The following is a 21,501-nucleotide window of genomic DNA, read 5'->3' as shown; positions in this document are numbered from 1 at the left end:
CCTCCACAACTAGACTGAAAAACAAAAGGACAGCAACTTGTCTGTTCCTTTTCCCCAATTCCCCTGCGCTGTTCCCATCCCCCAATTCCCCAATAAAAATCTTAAAAAAAAAAAAAATCTGAGGGGTAAAGTCATCAGTGAAGAAGCCCGGACCAGAGGTGTGTTGTGGGGAGCTTCAGTGCACCCATTTGCCTGTGGACCAACTTTTCTCTAAGCTTAAACTCACAGAATGTCAGAAAGCAGCTTTTGGGATGGCTTTTTCCAGCTCCCTCCTTATACAGGAGGCGGGGCCTAGAGAGGAAATGCTGTGAACTCTTAACAGGAAATAGTTCTGGGGAGGCGGGAAGCCAGGTTCTGAGTCTCCTGGCTCTTCTGGCTCCTAGTCTTAGCCACTGTCATTCCTTGAAGGAGAGAGAAGTGCAGCCAAGTGCATTGGTAGCCCTGGGCTTTAGCATGCTGCCAGACTTGCCCTGTGCTGGGAATTGGCTGGTGGCTTGAGATAGTGAAGTCTGTAAGAATGATGTCTGAAACCAGTGCAGTTTCCACTTGGAGCCCTTTGCTAGTCTCCCTATTGTATGTTTTTATATGCGTTTGAGCTGTGTGTTCTGGTCTGTCACGCCCACTGGCTTTGTGGTCAAGGATAGGGACAACTCTGAATCCTCACTGTATCCCCACTGCCTGGCCTGGTGCTTGCCACATAGAGGGCGCTGGCTAACTGGGTGAGATGAGAAAATGAATTCAAGGCCCCAGGCTCAGGATCCAAAAATATTGAGTTCAGGAGTCTTGTAAAAAAAAAAAAAAAAAAGCAAATGTTTGATGGAATTCCTTCTATCTACCATAGGCAAAAAGTAGGTGAACAACATTTTAAAATCTAATCACTTACAACTCCAGCTGAGCTATTATCTGACTGGACCAATGGATGACATTGCATAGAGTAGAGAAAAAGGTATGTGGCTGTGATCTAGCTAGGAAATGATGCTTTTGTGCTGATGTGATTGAGAAGAATCAATGGAAGCATCCTCTAGCCATTTCTCTAGATATCACAGCCAATGAATTTATAGGGCATATCTATGATATGCTGTTTTGAAATTAAAAAAAAAAAAGAAATGAGCCAAGCTCAGTGTCCCATATTCCTTCTAGTTTCCTACTATAAAATCTGGGGCTGAAGGAGGCCCTGGGGTTCTTCTGCCTGTTTCCCATGGCCGTTGAACACAGTGCTGTTTCCACTAAGATTTTGGGAGGAGCTTTGGAAGTCTTACAATGTAGAGCGAAGGTGTACCAGAGTGAGAAAAGCTGGTAAAGAGTGGAGAAGCTCTCTTGGGTTCATTTATTCTTCTGGTCGTTCATGTAAAAAACATTCATTTATTCATTTAGAAAATGAAACATCCTTTAATATCTTTCTAAATTTCTAAGGAATGCTTTTGCACCCCAAAAGAGCTTTACTTAGAGTTAATTAGATTTTACTATTCAATTTACTAAAGTTTTAATTTTTAGACATAAGTTTTCTTATAAATATCAACTGTAAATCAAGTGTTTTTGCATAAATTAAGATGAGTTTCCCTTATTTGATTAGTACTTTATTCAGGCTTATCAGGTTGAATTTAAACAATTAATACTGTGTACAAGCAGAGATAATTGTTCTCTTGAATAATTCAGATTCATAAGTTTAACATACCTGGTTTTCTCAGGCTCTTCAAATATCTGACAGGGTAGACTTATCAGCCTAACAAGCAAAATCTTTCTAAGCACTTAAACAACTCTTACAAATCCATGCACATTACAAATGTCATAAATTATCTTAAACGTTCCCATTCTTTTTGTAGTAGGAATCCAATTCTCAAATCTTTCATCTTAAAAATCTCAAGTCAGAAATCAATACTCATTTAAAATAAAATCACAGACCATTTTTCAAATTCTCTAATATGCCATATATTCTTTTAAATACTATAAATACACAGAGATTATCCCAGTTATCAGAAAGCTTTCATCCTAAAGTTAAGTATTAATATTATGATTTGCTTCATTGTCTCTCTTCATCTTTTTAAACCTTTTTCTGGGTTTAAAGTAACTTACTCTCAACTAAAGATAGTGGGTTTATCATCTCAGGTGGACCTAGGAGCATCATATAGTTTTTCTGTCAGGTTCAAAGCCATGATATGCAGGCATGGTCATCTCAAATCCCCGAATGATTGTTCCAGAGCCACAGCTCAGTACTCTAATTATTTTTGCTATGTCATTGGTCCCTTCAGCTTCTGAGCTGGAATCTCATATCACCACACAGCAAACACAGATCCTCTGGGTCTCTTTCAAGTTTCAATCATAGTTTTTGTAACTTCTTTCAGCATTTATCACCTGACTTGGGTCAATGGACTTTTGTCCCCATCATCCCAGGTTGTACCTAATTTCCTTTGGCCACTTGATTGGATTCAACTAATGTCCTTGCTGCCTGAATGAATTCTGCATGCTTTCCACATTTTTCCTGCCTGACTCTTACCACATAAGTGGAGTCATTTTACAAACAAATTGCAATTCCCTACTAGTTAGTATACCAAGTGACAAAAACCTAAGCAAACTAGTTTTGAGCAAAAGAAAGGAATGCTTTAGACCTCACAGTTTGGTCTCCCAGGGGTGCTCTGGGTGTAGGTACAGCTGGATACAGGAGCTGATGTGATGTCAGGCCTCTGCTTCCCTGTGTGCTAGTTGCCTTCTCGGGCAGCTGAGGATAAAGTGACTACTGGCAACTCGAGGCTTCAGTTGTATGCCTTCCAGAGCTGTGCTTTCATTCTTCTCAGCATCTCCTGTGTGGTCGTGTAAGTTTGGGGAGTGCTATTTTAGGCGAAGTTAAAGAGACCATTCCAGGACTTCACAGTCGTTAAGATGGACATGTACAATGTGGATCTCTAAGAGAGACATGGAAGAGCCAGCGTACCCCACATTCCTTTGTTGGGGCAGCATTGTTATCACAGAGCATCTCATGGAACTGGTTTTCCTTAAAATACATCGTTCCCAGGATGACTCACTGGCCTAATCACGGTGGCTCACGACCATTTATACCATGAACTTGGGGGGAAAAAACAAGTTGGAAGTGAGTGATTTTATATCTGGATAGACTTGCCGGCGTCCCAAGAGATCCAGAAGTGAAGGAGACATGACTGGTTTTCTGAGTGCCGGGGAAGCTTTGGTGTCTGGCACGCAGGCCGCTCTCGTGCTCAGCATGGGTTTTCCTTAGTGTCACTGTCCCTTAATCCTCATCACTAGTTTCCCCCACTCCCACTCTGCCATGGGGGTAGATCACTGGCTTCTCCCCTTCTGGACCGGCTCAGTTACAAGGATTTCCTGTAAACTCAGGATAAGCCTCATGATGCTCTGGGCACCGTTTGGGGAAGAGTCATGTGTGCGATAAGTGCCCCGTGCCCCACTGGAATAATATCCTGGTGTTGAAAGGCCACAGGGGAAGAGCAGATACAATTTCAAAGCAAAAAATCTGGGGCCAGGATTCATGGGCATCTGTTACTGACTTCGCCCCTTCCTCCCCTCCAGCCACACTCCTCTCCCATCAGTCCTCTTCCTTCTTCATCGGATTATAGGAAATTTTAGCTACATTTAATTCCTAACTCCAGAGAGCAGATGCAATTAAAGATTCAAGGGATTTTCTTTTCATCGTGAGAGCAGTTTTGAATCTTTTTCCATTCATTCTGTCATGCTTTCCCTAGCAGAACCTTATGTAGTTGCCATCCTGGATGACATCGTTCGTGTGTCACCCGTAAGGAAACTGAGGCACAGAAGTTTTGACTTGTTAAAGAATGAAGTGGCTAGGGGGCTGGGCTGCAAATCTGCTGCCGGTGATGAGATTGCATCAGAATTTGCCCCATCTCTTCTGCACGGGAGTTCAGTCAGGAGGTGTTTAGTAAGCACCTACTGTGTGCCTGGAGATGGAGGAGAGGTGGCCCACAAACTGAGGTTGACACCGCTGCAGCGCCATCTACAGGTGGTGGGAGTGGGACAGGTGGGCTTTGTTTGGGGTCCAGTAGCATTTCACTCCCAGCTTTGCCATGCGTTTGCAGAGTGGCCTTGCATGATGACCTTCACAGCCCCCGTGTCCTCTTATGGAGCAAGGCCACCTATAAGTGTATAGGAGAGTTGGTGAGAATGTGTGCAAATGTTGAGTCATTGGCAGGTGGCAAGTTTTCAGCGAATGGCCATTGTTGTGAAAGGCAACATGGTACAGGCTAAAAGGAGCACATGTTCTGAAATTAGACAAGTCTGCATTTGAGACCTCATTCCAACATTGACTGAAAAACACTGATCAGGATACTTGTTCATTCCGCCTTGCTTTCTGCATCTGTAAAATGAGGAGGATGATAGGTACTGTGCAGGTGTGATATGAGGACTGGAGAGCTGTACTACAATGTATTGAAAGTACCTGGCATGGTGCCTGACATAGGAGATGCACTTACATAGTTGCTATCACCAGGCAGGTCCCTGCATATATTTGGAAGGTAGGGAAAACCTTTCTATAGGGAATAACTAGAAAATTATATGGGTGTATAGAAAATAATCGAACTGTGTGAGACAGTGTGGGAATTCAGAGTAAGGGATGGTGAGGGTGTGCTCGAGGTTTTGTCAAAGGCCTCATAGAGGATTTCGAACCAGATGGGAGACCCGGCCAAAGCAGTGGAATCACATGAGTGAAGTTTGCTCACCCTCTGGACCCTGTGGCTTCATCCACAGTAAACCTTCTTCTGAGCCCCAGGCGTCCTGCCTCTCTGCTCCACCTTTGAACCACCATCACACATTTTCCCTGCATTTCTATGAGACCCTCCAGGTGGGCTTTTGGAAGCCAAACAGGAATGCTGTGCTGAAGGGTTTTCACTAAGCATTTGTCACCTGCTAGGTTTGTTAGCTGGTGGAACAAACTAGAACTTCTTTTGAGTTCCTGGGGGTGAGGGTGGGGGTGGAGTGCTGAGCCACCAGCATTTCTGAAGCATCAGGCTGCTGCTTTGCAGGCCTTTCAGGAGGAGTCACGTGGAGGGCTGCGGGGTGGGGGAATGTGGTTAGGTCAGTACCTTGTTAATCAGACAGCCCCAGGTATAGAGACGGGCCTTGCCACTTCTGTTGTGTGACATTGAACATGGCACCTGGCCTCCCAAGCCTTGGCTTCCTCCCGAGGAGTGGACTGGTTCAGGTTCCCATGTGGACTGAAAATTAGCATAATGGAATGCCATCTGTGTCACAGCAAAGAGGGTGACTCTGAGTCAGAATGAATGGATTCAGGCTCTGCTACACCTTTACTAGCAGCCTGGCCTTTCTAAGCCTCTGTTTCCCTACCTACACAGTGGTACTTACCTATTTCCACTGGATGAAGTAGAGCAGTGTTAGAAGCTTACTTTATAGCTCCATGAGTTTAAATCAAAACTATTTATTTATTTATTTATGTGTTTATTTATTTTTATTGGGGAACAGTGTGTTTTTCCAGGACCCATCAGCTCCAAGTCAAGTAGCTATTTCAGTCTAGTTGTGGAGGGTGCAGCTCAGTGGCCCATGTGAGGTTCAAACCGGCAACCTTGGTGTTATGAGCAGTGCGCTCTAACCAACTGAGCTAACCGGCCGCCCCTCAAAACTATTTATAGAGGACCTGCTTTGTACCTGCTGCCCTGCAACCAAACAAAAAAGAAAATGCTACAGGCTTGATGGGTAGTGGGGTAGGGTGGGGACATTGTATGTAGAGGGACCAGGGAAGGTCTTTCTGAGGAGGTGACACTTCAGATGAGAAGGAGGCAGGGACGAGTATCCAGGAAGAGGGAGACCACAGATGGAAAAACCCAAACACAAGAAGCATGTTGGCTTAGAAGGAACAGAAGCCCGTGTAACCAGAGCCAGTGAACATAGAGAGGCAGGTGAGAGACAGGACTGAAGGGGTGGGGAGGGGGGGCGATCAGAGGGTCTTGAGCGCCAGAGTGAGGATGTGGGTTTTCAGTACCCAAGAAGCCCCTGGAGGATATTAGCAGTGGAGCAGCAGAATCTGATTTATGTTTCAGATATGGCTGCTGTGGGGAGAAGGGATAGTTAGGGAGCAGAAGTGGACCCTGGAGGCTACCTGGCCTATTGGCCATAACCTGAGCAGCGTTGATAGATAGTGCTTGAACTGTGGGGTGGCAGGAGAGCTGTGCACATCGGGATGCATTTTGCAAGTAGAGATGGCCGGACCGGGCGGTGCATGAAATAAATGTCTTGGTGGTGTTGGGAGGCGGGAGCTGGTGCAGAGGAAACAGGAGAATCATTGTCTGGAGACTTGACTTGAGCAGCAGGGGCGGTGGGAGGGTCGCAGTGGCTGGGAGAGTTGGGAAACAAAGCATTCTACGTTAGATGTATCCTGGGATATTAGAGTGAGAGCCACCAATAGAGTCCACAGGTTTCTGCTGACGTTTGTGGCTTTCCTTCCCTTGGCACTTCCTTTCAGGGGTGGAGTCCAGTGAATTCATGCAGCAGTGAGAATTCTTCTCACTCTGACCCCAGGGAGGGTGGTGCTGCTGACTCTATCTGCACCGCTTTCAGCTCTAGTCTCCAAACCCCCTGTTCCCACTCTGCCGCTAGGCCTCCTGGGAAGTAGCCATTGACTTGATAAATTTCCCAAGGTGAAGTTGAGGATGGGGTAGGAAGGAAGTGGGTCGTGTCCTTAGTTACGTCTGCTTAGAGAAGCCCCTAACCTTTTGGGGAAGGTACGTATCAGCCACTTAACCCAGCTGTCAGTCCAAAACAGCAAGGATGGATGGCACCCGTGCAGATGAGTCGCATCAGAGGCACAAGAGTTTTGTCTGGGACTTTGTGACACAGGGAGCCCCTGGGGTTGGTATGTATTTGTCTGGCACAGCGTGAGGCTCTGGTGCTCAGGATGTGTTTGTCTTGGCAGCTGGGATGACAGCAGCTCCGTCAGCAGCGGGATCAGTGACACCATAGACAACCTCAGCACTGATGACATCAATACCAGCTCCTCCATCAGCTCCTATGCCAACACACCTGCCTCCTCTCGCAAAAACCTGGATGTCCAGGTAAGGAACAGGGTCCTTCCCAGGTTCCTCCAAAGGCCCTCCCAGCAGAGAGCCTTGGGCTTGTGGGCCAAGGGGGCTGTTTAGCATCAGCGGAGTCCCCAGGTCCGTGAGATGAGGCCCAACTTCCTGCTTGCTGCCTGTGCTCTTGTGCACCAACTGTGACGTCTACTGCAGGGCAAGGAGGTCAGGCAGCAGGGTGCTGGAATTGGGAGTGGGGAGGCCTCACCACTGTCACTGTGGTGGCCCTGGTAAAATCATGTGTCCCCCCCAGACCTCGGTTTCATAATGTTAAAAGAAAACAAAACAATAGGATGTTGGACTCAATTGGCCTTCCTTAGCCTGCAGTGTGTGTCCCCTCTTAGCTGCTGTGACCCACTGCTGTCCGCAGACATGTGTCTGATCCCTCAGGAGTGATGGGCTGGGAACAAAGATTGAGAGCCCTGGATGGGAAGACCAGTCCAGCCCGACAGAGGTTGCGAACTGTCAATCTGTAGGTCACATGTCTTTTATGGGGCCCACGGTATTACTTTTTTTATAAACTGGACTCCATGTCAAATTGTATGAATTGTGCTATTTTACATGAAAATGAACTAGTTTCTGTAGAAAAAGTCAGAAGATATTGCGTCCTTGAACCTACAGTCTCCACGTGGCAACAATCAACAGATGTCCAAGTGTCTGCCCTCTTCGGCCAGGGCACCCATGCCCTGAGGCACTTGAGTTTTCAATCCCTACTTTAAACTCTCAGATTTTATGTTTTGAATGTAGTGTTACCTTATATTTACTTTCACGGCAGTTTCGTGACGACCCCCTCACCTGCCCTCACAGCATCCTTAGTGGTCAGAGGGAGGGGTTGGTTCTGGTAAGCCCATTGTACTGGTGGAAAATACTGAGGTGCCATCCTCACAACTAGTCCCCAAGTTGGGTCTGACCAGCACAAGGACTGGCCAGTCATGGCACTGGCATATGTGGGCCGTTATCTTTTTCATGATGGGTTCCTCCCACCTACGGGGGCCACTGCCTCAGGTGAACCATGCTCAGGTGTGATCCCGACAAAGCCTCCCAGAGGTACCTTGGGAGGGCCAAACTGACACTGCCCCCTGCTTTCACTCCCTTGCCTCCATGTCTATTCCTTTCTCAGCTGACTCCCACTCTGTACCGATAGGAGCTGCTTTAGAAATCTCTTTGCTTTCAAAGGTATCTTTTCTTTGAGGACAGGGCTAAAGAAAGGATGTGTCAGTGTGGGAGTAATTCTGTCCCACAGAAATGTAAGCATTAACTGTCTGATACAATATGTTAGGCGTTGCCTCTGGGATTGCCTGTGACTTCTTGAGTTTGCATTTTAGCTAGAAAATCTAATTGTTATTGGGGAGTAAGGATGGGTTGTGGTGGTGGTGAAGATTAAAAAAAAATACACAAATGAAAGGGGCACAGAGGTTTTTGGGGTACTGATAATGTTCTGTATCTTGATCTGAGTGGTAGTTATGTAAGTGTGTTAAATTTATAAAATTTATTTAAGCTATAATCTAATGATTGTGTATTTCAGCTTATGAATGTTATACCTGAATAAAAAAGTGTATTGAAAAAAAGACAAAAAACCTAAGGCCCTCTGCCCCCGAGTGATCACTGTTTAATCAGTAATTAGACACCAGTTAGAAACACCTGGGCAGCCTATGTTCCTACCACCTACCATTTGCCAAATGTCGCAACGTCCACCATTTTCCTTCCCTGTGGACACTATTCTTTTTTAGATTCATTCTAATTTTATAACATAAATAACAACCAGGCTTCCAGATGTCTTTAGGTGCTAAAGTGGGGGAACCAAGGCATTGATCACCAGGTCTTTTTATTCAGGGGACAGGCAGGTTATGTGAGTCACTGCAGAGGTGGGAGAAGGATGGAGGCAGAGAGGGAGTGAAGGCGGGAGAGAGGAGAGAGACCAAGAAATCAGCAAGTCAATGGGTTGCTTCTGTTTACTTGTCAGGAAGGAACAGAGTTGCTCCTAAGATGCACACGGAGCCAAAAAAACGCTGTGTGGGAAGAATCTCGTTGTCTTTGTTCCCTCCCCACAAAGCTATTTAGAATCTATTTTCAGTGTTGATACCGAGTTAACGCGGCAAAGGATTTACAAATGATTTCTTCTCTGATACATTTGAATTTGGCTAATGCACCCCCCACCCCCCACCCCTTTGACCAGCTCTTTGCTTTCGTCTAGCAAATATCACATCAGAAAAGGTTTGAGAATACTACACAAACATGCATTTTCATCAAGATCAGAACAGTAGTTTCAAGGGACTGAAAGGGTTTAATATTCATTGGGTTGTTTTTGCTGTAAAGCAACCTGAGTTTAAAACATTTAAATAAGAGCCAAGCGAGTAGGTCTTGGAATAGAATAAATGCAGATTTGCACCCGTAGTTACTGAGATCCCTACTGAGATGGTTTCTTTAACCGGGTTTTTTCGTGGTGTCCCTTTGTGCCTGTCCAGGGAGCATCTCCAAATATTTGAATCCGTGTAAATCACAGCCCCCTCCCTCCCTATATCACTCGGAGGAGTGCTAAGGGCCATTACTCCTCTCTGAGCAGCATCAGGCAGTGGAACGATGTGCCGCCAGCCGTTCTTCCCCGGGGCTCATTCAGGTTTCGTCACATGCTGGTTTCTCCTGGACCAACGGGCAGGCAGCACACAGTGCCCCAGGCAAGGCGTGGAGAGGCAGGAAGAAGTGGCTCAGCAGGTCACCGGAAACAGGTTGAGGACAGGTGACCTGCCTAGGTTTTCCTGTTGGAAAGGCCTCCGAGAAACAGCTAAAAGGAAGGACGTCTAAGGAACAGGGGAGTTATGGTCCGGAAAGCCTAAGGAACAGCCTCGTTTCACTGACGGGAGGAGGGGGAGGCACATCACGAAGGAGCAGTCCTTGGGAGAAGAAGTCCCACCAGTGTGTAAGTGACTGTGTTCCTCAGGGACACCCAGGGGCACTGAGGCTGCCCTCTGTGGGGCACACGTGCCCAGATAGCCAGCACTGGGTATCTGCGCTCAGTGCTCCTCAGCATGCTGGGAAGAGAAATCCTCCTGCTTGAGATGGGACAGCTTTTTGACCGCCTTTCTCCAGGGGAGCTGGGGAGCCCCCATTGGGCAGCCAGACCAGGCTGCTGTGTCAGGTAGAAGGTGTGGACTTTGAAGTCAGGGTTGAACTCCTCACTTTGACATCCTTGGATAAGTTAATCCACCTCTCCAGGCCTCTGACTCCTCGTCCATAAAATTACTGTAATTAGACCTGTCTTGAAGGGTGAGTGTGACAGTGACATGGAAATACTTTATCTGAACATGCTCTCTCGCTGCCTGATTATTGGTAGTTTGCTCAGACGTTACCTCCTTTCTTTTTTTCTTTTTTTCTTTTAAAGATTTTATTGGGGAACTGGGGGAGGGGACCAGCCAAGTTGTTGTTCTTCAGTCTTCGTTGTAGAGGGTGCCAGTCACCATCTGGCTGCCCGTCTGCAGCTCGTGGCCTCTAAGCTCAAGGTGCTGTGTTACAATCTTAGTTGCGGGTGGGCGTAGCCACCATCCCATGAGGGAGTCGAACCAGCAGCCTTGCCGTTAAGAGCACGTGCTCTATCCACTGAGCCATCCGGGTGGCAGCTCAGCTCAAGGTGCCAAGTTCAGTCTAAGTTGCGGGTGGGCGTAGCCCACCATCGAACAAGTAACCTTGTTGTTACGCCAGCTGAGCCATCCTGCCACCTGTTGGCAGCTCAGCAACAGCTCAGCTCGGGCACAGCATCACTGGCCCATGTGGGAATCAAACCGGTGGCCCTGTTGCTCAGAGCTCGCGCTCTTAAGCCAACTCTTAACCAACTGAGCCACTCCACCAGCCCCACCTCCTTCCTTAATTTCCTCTGGAATACTCGTTCCTCTGTCTCCCTCCTCCATTCATGTCAGGAACTAAAAATTGACTGTGTTCTTAATGTATTTTGTTTGTAGTTTCAGAGCAGTTCATCTTACACTTTTCAGCATTTTATTTTTAGGGGAAGGTATTGGTGGCCAAGGACTTTAACAAACACACATCTCCCTCCCACATACTCACCTATCCACTCATGCCCTTGGTCATTTAATATTTCCTCTCAGTTCTATGGACGGTTCCATTCCAGGTGCCAAGATGCTAAAAGACACACATCAAGATTCCTCTCATTTTCACAGCCTGTGAATTTTTAAATAAAACATAATTCCATGTGAGTTTATTTTTTGCTACTCAAGGAAATTAAATCCTGAATTCTGGGGCAAGGATTCCTGTCCTGTGTGGCCCTGAGCGAGCCTGGCGCTCTCTGCGTATTCTCTGAGTGTTGGTCTGGATGTAGGATAGGGTTTGGCTGGGGTGCCAGGATGAGTGCCCTTTCTGCCCATCTGCTTGGGTGCTGCTGCTTGTGACTTTTGACAAGTTACTTTTCCTCTTTCCTCCTGTATTTTCCTGGTCTGTAAACTAGGGGTCACACAGGCTCGGCGGATTAAGCGAGCTAGTAATGTCTGGATAGGGACATAGTGCCCGGCAAGAAAAGGCGCAGATGATGATACTGATGCTGCTAATTATTTCCGCTATGAGTGGGGCTCAGACTTCAGCCAGTTCAGCATCTTGATCTGCAGGGGATATGAGCATGAAGAGGAGTGTCCTTAACTTCTAGAGGCTTGTGGCCCAATAGCAGGAAAGACAAGTATGCTGTTCCCATTAATGCGAGACAAAAATGGGATACATGCTAGAGTGCTGGTGATTTTCAGAGGCGGGCAGGGAGAGTTGGTGACAAAAGGGCTACTGTTTATGGAGTCCCTCCACATTGAGCTCATTGAGCCTACTATCAACTGACTCTAAGATACCCATCTATTGGCTTGTCGGAAAAGTCATGACGTATTTTTTCATTGCAAAAATGTGTCATGACTTTTCCAACAACCCAGTATTATCACCCCCGTTTTGTACACAAGGTCATGATCTTAGAGAAGTTACACAACCTCCTCCAGGGTCACACACAGCAAAGGCGTGTCAGCACCCAGTACTTGAACTCGAAGTTAGAATCCAAGCCCCGGTTCTTCCCCCACCTCATGCCACGTGGTCCCCACCGCATCGCTCAGGCCCGACCTGGGTCCCACCGTCTCACTCTCAGGACTCACCTCCCCAATATGGCCCCTGAGGAAGCCAGGCCTTCATTGGTGAACTCTCCAGTCTGCCAGGCCCTCTTCCCCATCCTGTATGGCTAGTTCCCCACCTTCCATCTTGGATGTTGAATGAGTAAGTGGACTTCCAGGTAGGAGCAATAGGAAAGCCTTTCCAAAACTAGGTGCCATTTGAGATGAGAATGGCTGACAAATTGAGAACAAAGGGGGAGGGTACAGCTCTTCGTACATCCCCATGTGGCCGTCCTGCTGACCTCCTGTTGTAAACTCTATGAACAGAGAGCCTGTGACTTTTTCATCTTTGGATTCTGGTGGTGCGACCGCCTGATCTGGCACATGGCTCAGAAAGGGTTTTTAAGGAGTTGTGAACTCAAAGCCAGTCGTGTCCCAGGGCAGATGCCTGCTCTGCAGAGTAGCACTGGGAAGGCTGCCGCCCTGGACCAAGCGGTGGGGATGTGATGGTGGGGTGATTATTTTTTCCAGAGGGGAGATTCAAGCCATAGTCCTGGGCCAGGGCCATGTACACTCTCCTGTCCATTGGAAGAATCAGAGTGGGGGTGGAGGTTCCCCCACCCAGAGGCCAGGCTAGAGCTGTTCCAGGGTTGGAGTTGGGGAATAACCATCCACAGTATGAAAGGAGAATTCACTGTGTGTAGGGATTGTGTTAGGTGATGCTGGGCATACAGAAACGTCTCATGTTCTAGACTTGTCCCCTAGGAAGGCAATGTGGCATAAAGTGGTTAAAAATGTGGGCTCTGCACTTAGACTCCCTGGAATCCTTCATCGCCACTGTCTCACAGTGTGATCTTGGACTGTGCTCTTTTCCATTCTGTGCCTCACTTTTCTCATGTAAAATTGAGACTATGAACTGTAACTTCCTCAGAGAGTTTGGGTGAGGATTACATGAAATGATACATGCAAAGCACTTTAGCCCAGTGCCTAGCACATGGTAAGTGCTTAATAAATTTTAGTTGCTAACTGCTACTGCTGTTAGTACCACAACAATTTGATTGGGGGAAATAAAGTATAGGGATATTAAAAGAACTAATGCAGTAACCCAGGATGTGGTGCATGCTAAGTTTTCAGTGCCTCTTGGAGTATATTAGAAAGTATTAGAATGTACTTGAACATCAGCTCCGGATGTGTACTTGCTCTTATTCATTGTAGTCTTTCCAGTGCCCAAAAGCTTACCTGGCAGATAGTGCCACCCAGTCATTAAATATTTGTTGGGTGAATGCTCCCAAAGCCAAGCTCTTTCCTGCCTCAGGACCTTTGCATGTGCTCTTCCTACTGCCTGGCATGCTCTTCCCCAAACTCTTCCCTTAGTAAGTTTGTTCTCATTCTTTAGGGCACCACTTCAGAAAGGCCTCACCTGACCATGGCCCCCTACCCCCATCATCTAAATTATGTCAGTGCATGTATTTATCTCACAGATTCCTTGTCTTTTTCCTTATAACATTTTTCATAATTCACAATTACTCATGTTTTTGTATTTATTTATTCAATCTCTGCCTCTTTCACTGGGTCATGTACTCCAGGAGGGGTAGGAACAATGTTACCCACAGATCCTCAGCTACTCCGTGGTGCCTGGCAAACAGCGGGCACTGAGAAAATTCTGGTTGAATGAATGTACTGGAGGTGTTTAGAGGAAGGACCATGGGCTATGAATTATTTGGGACCAGGAGTGAATAACTTTTGTTTCCGCCCATCTGTAAAACTGAGATGAAGACAAAACTGCTTACCTACTCACCTTATTTGACCAGATGGCGGCCAGGACCAATGAGATCATTTTGTTCAAGTGTGCTGTAGATTGAGAAGCATGTGTTCATTTGTTCACTCGTTTACTCACCAAGCCTTGATTGAGCCTCTGCCCTGTACTCAGATGTGGGAGTGTTTTTGTCTTCCTCACATCTCTGGGGCCTAGGACCTATCGCAAACTCGGCATGTGTTTGAGGGATGACCAAACAAATGAAAGAACTTGTAAGGTAGCTATAGTGGATGAGTGAAATTCGTAAGGGGTGCAAGGGTTGAGGATGAGAGAAGGAGGCCTTGGTGGTGATAGATAGGCGATTGAACTTGGTCGTCTGTATTTAACTTTTGTCCCATTCAGCCAGTGTATTCCAGGGGGAAGGCACTTGTACTACTCTTGGGCGAAAGGCATTAGGCCAGATTCTGGCCACCTGATCACTTTGGTTTCCTACCTTGCTGTTGATGCCCACTCTAGGTAGTTAAGTATAGGAGGTGTGGGACTTGTATCTCCCTAAAGTGTTGCTGATGCCCCTTCCCCATTCTCTGCTCTGCTTTTCCTGACTGACATCTCCTTGGACTGGCCCCACCCCTTAGGGAGGCCCCCAGGGCATTCTGCTTAGCTTTCTGCCTTTTCCACTGCAGCAAGTCATTAACATCACACTTGTGTCCCCTCCTGGGTTCCATGGCCAGCAGGTCAGGGCTCTTCCAAAGAAAGCTGGCTAATTATAGCCCGTGTCTGAACAAAACCCCACCAGAGGAGCAAAGCAGTGGCGGATAAATGGAGCTGGGATGGGAGCAGGCACCCGCTGGTTTTTAGCATTGGGAGGAAGTGGCTTTTGAGGATGTGTTTCCCCTCAGCCCCTCTCTCTCCCTGATTCAAGTGGAACTAACAGCCGCCCTCGCTTGCTCGCTCACTCGGTGTGTGAGACTGTGGCGCTGTGCTAGATCCAAAGATCTCGCTGCCAGTGGAGTGATAGGAAGACTGCAGAACAAAGGGAAACGGGCCAAGAGGCTGGATGCTGGATGCTGGATAGAGATCAGGCCGCCCGAGTCAGAGGAGGATTGTCGCCAAGTGGTGGAGAGTTGGTGGCTGAATTCTCGCCATATCTCCTCCTCTCTCTGCTCATGGTTCTCCACAGGGGTCTTTCCTTCTTTTTCTTCTGATCCCTTTTACTCTCCATGCTCACTCCCTTCTAGGACTTATTTATATTCTTTACTTTCCTTGGACCCAAAAAACAAGGCTTTCTAACAAGATAACCAGAGTCCAAAGACGGCAGCTCAGCGGCTGCTCAGCTCGGGCTGAACTCGAACCGCTGTTGCTCAGAGCTCAAACTCTTGAGCGAGCTCTTAACCAACTGAGCCACTCGGCCGGCCCAAGACCCGAACATTTTAAAGTAGTTAGTTGTTATTTGTCCCTCAATCCATCCAGTGTATTGGCATTTTGGCTCTGGGGTCAGAGGCTCTCTAACCTGGGAGGGACTAATTCAGTGTCATCCACAGACCGACGCAGAGAAGCACTCGCAGGTGGAGAGGAATTCCCTGTGGTCTGGTGATGATGTCAAGAAGTCCGACGGCGGGTCAGACAGCGGCATAAAGATGGAGCCAGGGTCTAAGTGGAGGCGGAATCCCTCGGACGTGTCTGACGAGTCCGACAAGAGCACATCGGGCAAGAAGAACCCGGTCATCTCCCAGACAGGCTCGTGGCGGCGAGGCATGACAGCTCAGGTGGGCATCACCATGCCAAGGACGAAGCCGGCTGCCCCGGTGGGCACGCTCAAGACCCCAGGAACTGGTAAGTAAGAGGCACACGCTGTCTCAGATCCACCACTATCAGTTTGAAAACTAAAACTGCAGGCATTCTAGCAACGACTTGACATTGTTTCCAAGTCCCCATAAATGCTTGGGTATTTCTTCTTAGGGTGTAGACTCTGCTAATAACCAGCTCTCAGCAAGGTTCACATCCCTACCTTTTTCCAAGTGGAATGAGAGCCTTTAAACTCTGAAGACGATTCCACTGCTGAGGCATGTTGAATTGATGTGACCATGTGCTGGGTGAGAGCTAACACGCCCAGTGCAGGCTATTCAAGGGCATGTTTTCACGAGCTGTTGGTATGTTGAGCTGATGTTTTCCTTGATTTAAGGATGTGTGTAAACAGGGGCAGTGTTTTTGCAGGAAGGCAGGGGTGTCTCCTGAAAATGTTAGGGATGGCTTTTTGCTGGACAGAGGGAGAAACATCAGTGAAAGGCAGGATCTCTTCCCCAGACACCAGCAATTGGCTGGCTTTGCTTTATTCTGGGTGAATTTAGACTGCTTTGCAAATGATTAAAAATCATTGAGGTCTCCTAAAAGGCTCACAGTGACAGTGGTAGATAGATTATCTTTATAAAAAACTCTTTCCTCTGCTTCCCAAGGGTACAACTCTCCCCAAGGAGAAAGGGAACCAGGTCTTTGCAGGAGGGGAGAATTTTAAACAGACTGAGCTGGATGAGCTGGCTTCTTGGTTTGCAGGCTAACCTTGCTGATTTCTCCCTCAGGAAAAACCGATGATGCAAAGGTGTCTGAGAAAGGCAGGCTGTCTCCCAAAGCCTCCCAGGTGAAGCGCTCCCCATCAGATGCAGGCCGCAGCAGCGGTGACGAATCCAAAAAGCCCCTCCCCAGCAGCTCCAGGACGTCCACTGCCAATGCCAACAGCTTTGGGTTCAAGAAGCAGAGTGGCTCGGCCGCCGGTCTGGCCATGATCACAGCCAGCGGGGCCACCGTCACCAGCAGGTCAGCTACACTGGGCAAAATCCCCAAATCATCTGCCCTTGTCGGCCGGTCTACTGGTCGGAAGACGAGCATGGATGGGGCTCAGAATCAGGATGATGGGTATCTGTCTCTCAGCTCCCGGACAAACTTGCAGTACCGGAGTTTGCCACGGCCCAGTAAGTCCACCAGTCGGAATGGGGCTGGGAACAGGTCTAGTACAAGCAGCATAGATTCCAACATCAGCAGCAAGTCAGCAGGCCTGCCAGTGCCCAAGCTGAGGGAGCCTTCCAAAACGGCCCTAGGCAGCTCTCTGCCAGGTCTGGTCAACCAGACGGATAAGGAGAAAGGCATCTCGTCGGACAATGAGAGCGTAGCCTCCTGTAACTCTGTGAAGGTGAACCCGGCAGCCCAGCCCATGTCCAGTGCGGCTCAGGCCACTCTCCAGCCAGGGGCCAAGTACCCTGATGTGGCCTCTCCCACACTCCGCAGGTAAGTGTGTCAATGGCACTGAGCAAAACCAGAATATGGGGAATGGTGTCCCGGATTAATTTCCTGTTTCTTAGTTTTAAAAAACCTCTGTTTTCCTTCACTTCCATCCTAGGGTAGAGCTGTTTGGTCAGATGCTGCCAGCAATTTTGCAGTCAACTATTTTCCCATATTGGGATAAAGATCATAAGCCTCTGGAATCAATCACCCTGGGTTCAATTTTGGGTCTACCTTAATTAGTCACCATGTAGCCTTTCTTAACAGTTCTGCCTCAGTTTCCTCATCTGTAAAATGGGGATGCTGATACCTACCTGAGAGTTCTTGTGAAGATTAATCTGTGTAGCCATATCTGGCCCATAGTAAGTACTCCACCAAATTTAGCTTCCATACAAGATGAGATCTTAGGTCCGGATGGGTCGCTCAGTGGAAGCACATAGTTTTTTTTTTCTTATCTTGTTAATTTTGTGGCTGAGATTCCTCATCATTATGCTAGACAGTGATCTTGGCCAGATCCTTTCCTCAAGTAGTCCAATGTTCCCCGCATACTTTTTTATAACTGCATGCATAATTCCAAATTAGTCTCTGAAATTTTAGCTTCCTTAAAAAAAAAACTCTTGGGGGCCGGCCGAGTGGCGCGACGGTTAAGAACTCGCTTGGGATGCCAGAGGGCCCCAGTTCGGATCCCACATATGAGGGCCGGTGACACTGCCCTCCACAGCTAAGATGCTGAACAACAGCTCAACCTGGAGCTGGGCTGCCGGGAGTCGCCGGCGACGGCGTGGGCTGCAGCACCTGTGGCAGTGGGTTGCCATGGGCTACCGTGTGTAGCCAGCAGCCAGCGTGAGCGGCCAGCAGCCGCAGTGAGCGGCCAGCAGCCGCAGTGAGCGGTCGTCCAGAAGCCGGCGACTGATCTGCCTCGCCAGAGAAGAGCGCGATGATGGTGCCAACTTGGGCCAGTGAAGCGACATCCTCCACAACTAGATTGAAGAACAAAACGACAGCAACTTGTCTGTTCCCCTTACCCCAATTCCCCAGCACTGTTCCTATCCCCCTAATTCCCCAATAAAAATCTTAAAAAAAACAAAAACAAACAAACAAACAAAAAAAAACTCTTAAAGCAAAAGTGTTTCTGAAAAAGAAAAATTGATTTCCTATTGCCTTTTCCCACATTTCCACACTGGAAGTTTTTGCATGATAATATTATTAATCACTGTTTTTCCAACAGTTTTAAACAGTTTATTTATTTATTTATTTATTTATTTATTTATTTATTTATTTATTTATTTAAGATTTTATTGGGAAATCGGGGGAAGGAGAACAGACAAGTTGCTGTTGTTTTGTTCTTCAGTCTCGTTGTGGAGGATGTTGCTTCACTGGCCCAAGTTTGCACCATCATTGCGCCTTTCCCAGGCGAGGCAGATCAGTTGCCGGCTTTTGGACGGCCGCTCACGCTGGCTGCTGGCTACACACGGTAGCCCATGGCAACCCACTGCAGCAGGGGCTGCAGCCCACGCCATTGCCGGCGACCCATGGCAGCCCAGCTCCAGGTTGAGCTGTTGTTCAGCATCTTAGCTGTAGAAGGCAGTGCCACTGGCCCTCATATGTGCGATCCGAACCAGGGTCCTCTAGCGTCCCAAGCCAGCTCTTAACCAACGCGCCACTCGGCCGGCCCTAAACGTTTCTTTTAATGTACACAGCTATTGCCTGTTCACATTATCTCACAATGTCCGTTGGACCATCCTCACACTACATAAGCATAGGACCTAGCTCAGCCTACCTTCCCAGGGAATTTCTTGTCATAGGAAGGTGTGAGTCCCGAGGATTGAAAAGCAAGCAGTTGAAAAAATAAAAATTATGTGCACATGTACATATTTGGGGATGAATAGGAATGTTTGAAGAGACTTCAGAAGAGGCATTCCACATGAAAGGCATAATGAAGCAGTTCGCTGTTCTTTGTCTAGACTTGATTATTAGAATTTTAGTAATGATTATTTTTCAAGGGAAGGTCCTATTGGGCTGCTCTTTGTTGTTTTAACAGATTGCCTTGTAAATGAAAATTTTCTTGCCGCAAGTATTATGTGTAATATTCACTCTGTGGTATTATAGATTTCTTTTAGTAACTACAAAGGCACTTTACTAGACCCTTAGGCTAGTGTAATGGAATAGTTGAAAATGCATACAGCTTCTTAGGCTCCACGGCAAACACCTTTCAGCTAGATCCTGGTAATTGCATTTTTCCTAAATCGTTAAGGTGTTCCTGTGGTGCGTTAGTATAGAGAAGATAAATCTTAGGTGAATTGTGATTGCGCGCTCAAGTGATCTGAAGGATTGACAGACAAAAGATTGGGCTTTTTCTGTGTAGTTACACATAGCAGGAATCGGAACAATGAGTAAAAGTGAGGAAGATGGATCAGATTTTGGCTTTCTAACAATGGGAAGTGCTTGGCACCTGGAGTGAGTTACCCCTTGAAGTAGTGAGATCCCCGTTCCTGGAAGTGTGTAAGCATTCTAAAGCCAGGATTTTACGCTAGGATGTTTCATTCTCTAATGGTCACCAGGAAAAAGTGTTTCTCATCTGTCACCAAGGATTGAGTATGTGGTTGTTTGTTTTTATAGTAATTGAGACTTGTAAGGACTGTTTGGAGAGGATAAAGATAAAACTCACACTGCTAAGTAGCTGGAGGAAAGGCAACCTGCCTATCGTAATATGCAGTGGTTCCATCCCTTTGCAGAGATACCTACTGCACGTGAGTTTTAGTGAATGGAATTAATTGCCTTACTAGATAGAGCATGTATCACCCCATGATGGTAAGACAATTCTGCCATTCTACCAGGTATCCTCTGCCTTGAACAGGGAGACATTTGTGCCGTTCCCTGTGTTCTGACAGCACATGTTTGGCTATGAGTGTGTGTGGGGTGACATGCAATGGCATTTCTGTGTATCTGTCACAAACACAGTTTCACCGTGTGTCTGGTCTACTGTCTTGTGAAGCCAGCAAGGTTCTGTGTACATCGTTGGGTACTGCTAGTTCTCTGGCCCCCAAAGACACATCTTTCAGGTTGGTCTTTCACGAGAAGATAAATCTGTGAGGATGCTTTTTCCCAGGCCCCACCCAGATGTAGACTCAGGTTCTGGATTCTACATATTGTGCTTAGAGATCAAAGCATCCAAAGCTCTGGAGTTGAACCGTCATAAACTGAGCCTGGAGTTTTGTGCCTGGAGTCATGGATACAAAGACGATAAAGATAGCTCTTTTCCCTCTAGATGTTTCCTGGGCCAGGCAAGTTTCTAATTACTCTGTTTGTGGAAAGAAAGCGAAGCAAGATCTTGGACCAGCATGGATAGTCCTGTAGAAAAACGGTTCCTCATTTCCTTTTGGTTCAAACAGAGGCAGGGTCTCAGCTGCAGCCTAGAACCGGAAGCTGGAGCCTCGTGGTACTCCAGTGTCCAGGCCCACTGTAGGGCGGCCTATCCCAGTGGAGCACCTGGAGTCATTTCAGTAGGAATGACTGTGTATCCCCCCGGGGACTTGCACCGCTCCTATACCTGTGCCCCACCTGATTCCAACAGCTCAGAGCCCCTTGGCTCTGGGTGTTCAACCGGCACAATCCTTTGTCTCTTTACAGACTCTTTGGTGGGAAGCCTACCAAGCAAGTACCCATCGCCACAGCTGAAAACATGAAAAATTCGGTGGTCATCTCCAATCCTCATGCCACCTTGACCCAGCAAGGTAACTTAGAGTCCCCCTCAGGCAGCGGTGTCCTGAGCAGCGGGAGCAGCAGTCCTCTCTACAGTAAGAACGTGGATATCAACCAGTCTCCTCTAGCCTCCAGCCCCAGCTCAGCCCATTCGGGCCCCTCCAACAGCCTCACCTGGGGCACCAACGCCAGCAGCTCCTCGGCAGTTAGCAAGGACGGCCTGGGCTTCCAGTCCGTCAGCAGCCTCCACACCAGCTGTGAATCCATTGACATCTCCCTCAGCAGTGGAGGGGGGCCGAGTCACAATTCTTCCACGGGCCTCATCGCCTCCTCTAAGGATGACCCCCTGACTCCCTTTGTCAGAACTAACAGTGTGAAGACCACACTGTCAGAAAGGTTGGTGCTGTGCATTTGGCTGCCTGTATCTCTCAGAAAGACCCCTTCCAAGAGTCAAGGGATTACGTTAGGAGCCCCACATGTTAATTCGCCTTTGCCTGGGAGATTTCTCTCTCATCACTGCTGTCTTTCCAAGGGGGAAGCCAGTTTGGGATGGAATTAGACTCAGCTCTGCTTCCTGTTATCTTTTTCATCGTGGTTATTCTCAGGGCTTGGAGCTGCT

At 47.6% G+C, this 21,501-nt stretch overlaps 1 protein-coding gene across 11 annotated transcripts in view; it reads left to right on the top strand.

Moving 5' to 3' along the window:
• NAV2 (neuron navigator 2) overlaps positions 1-21,501 on the top strand; it is a 738,710-nt gene that overhangs the window by 657,892 nt on the left and 59,317 nt on the right. For all 11 annotated transcript variants that reach the window (XR_002125006.1, XM_019651383.1, XM_019651379.1 and 8 more), the window contains 4 exons: positions 6,911-7,049; positions 15,449-15,740; positions 16,484-17,186; positions 20,811-21,278. Coding sequence is in view for 10 of the 11 variants with exons in the window: in XM_019651383.1 (XP_019506928.1) it covers positions 6,911-7,049; positions 15,449-15,740; positions 16,484-17,186; positions 20,811-21,278 (1,602 nt within the window). In the remaining variant the exon portion in view is untranslated. The remainder of the gene's footprint in view (positions 1-6,910; positions 7,050-15,448; positions 15,741-16,483; positions 17,187-20,810; positions 21,279-21,501) is intronic.

This window comes from Hipposideros armiger, unplaced genomic scaffold (genome assembly GCF_001890085.2).
Source record: "Hipposideros armiger isolate ML-2016 unplaced genomic scaffold, ASM189008v1 scaffold_159, whole genome shotgun sequence".
NCBI lineage: Eukaryota > Metazoa > Chordata > Mammalia > Chiroptera > Hipposideridae > Hipposideros > Hipposideros armiger.
Note: the sequence above shows the minus strand (reverse complement) of the source record. Positions and strands in the feature narration are given on the sequence as shown.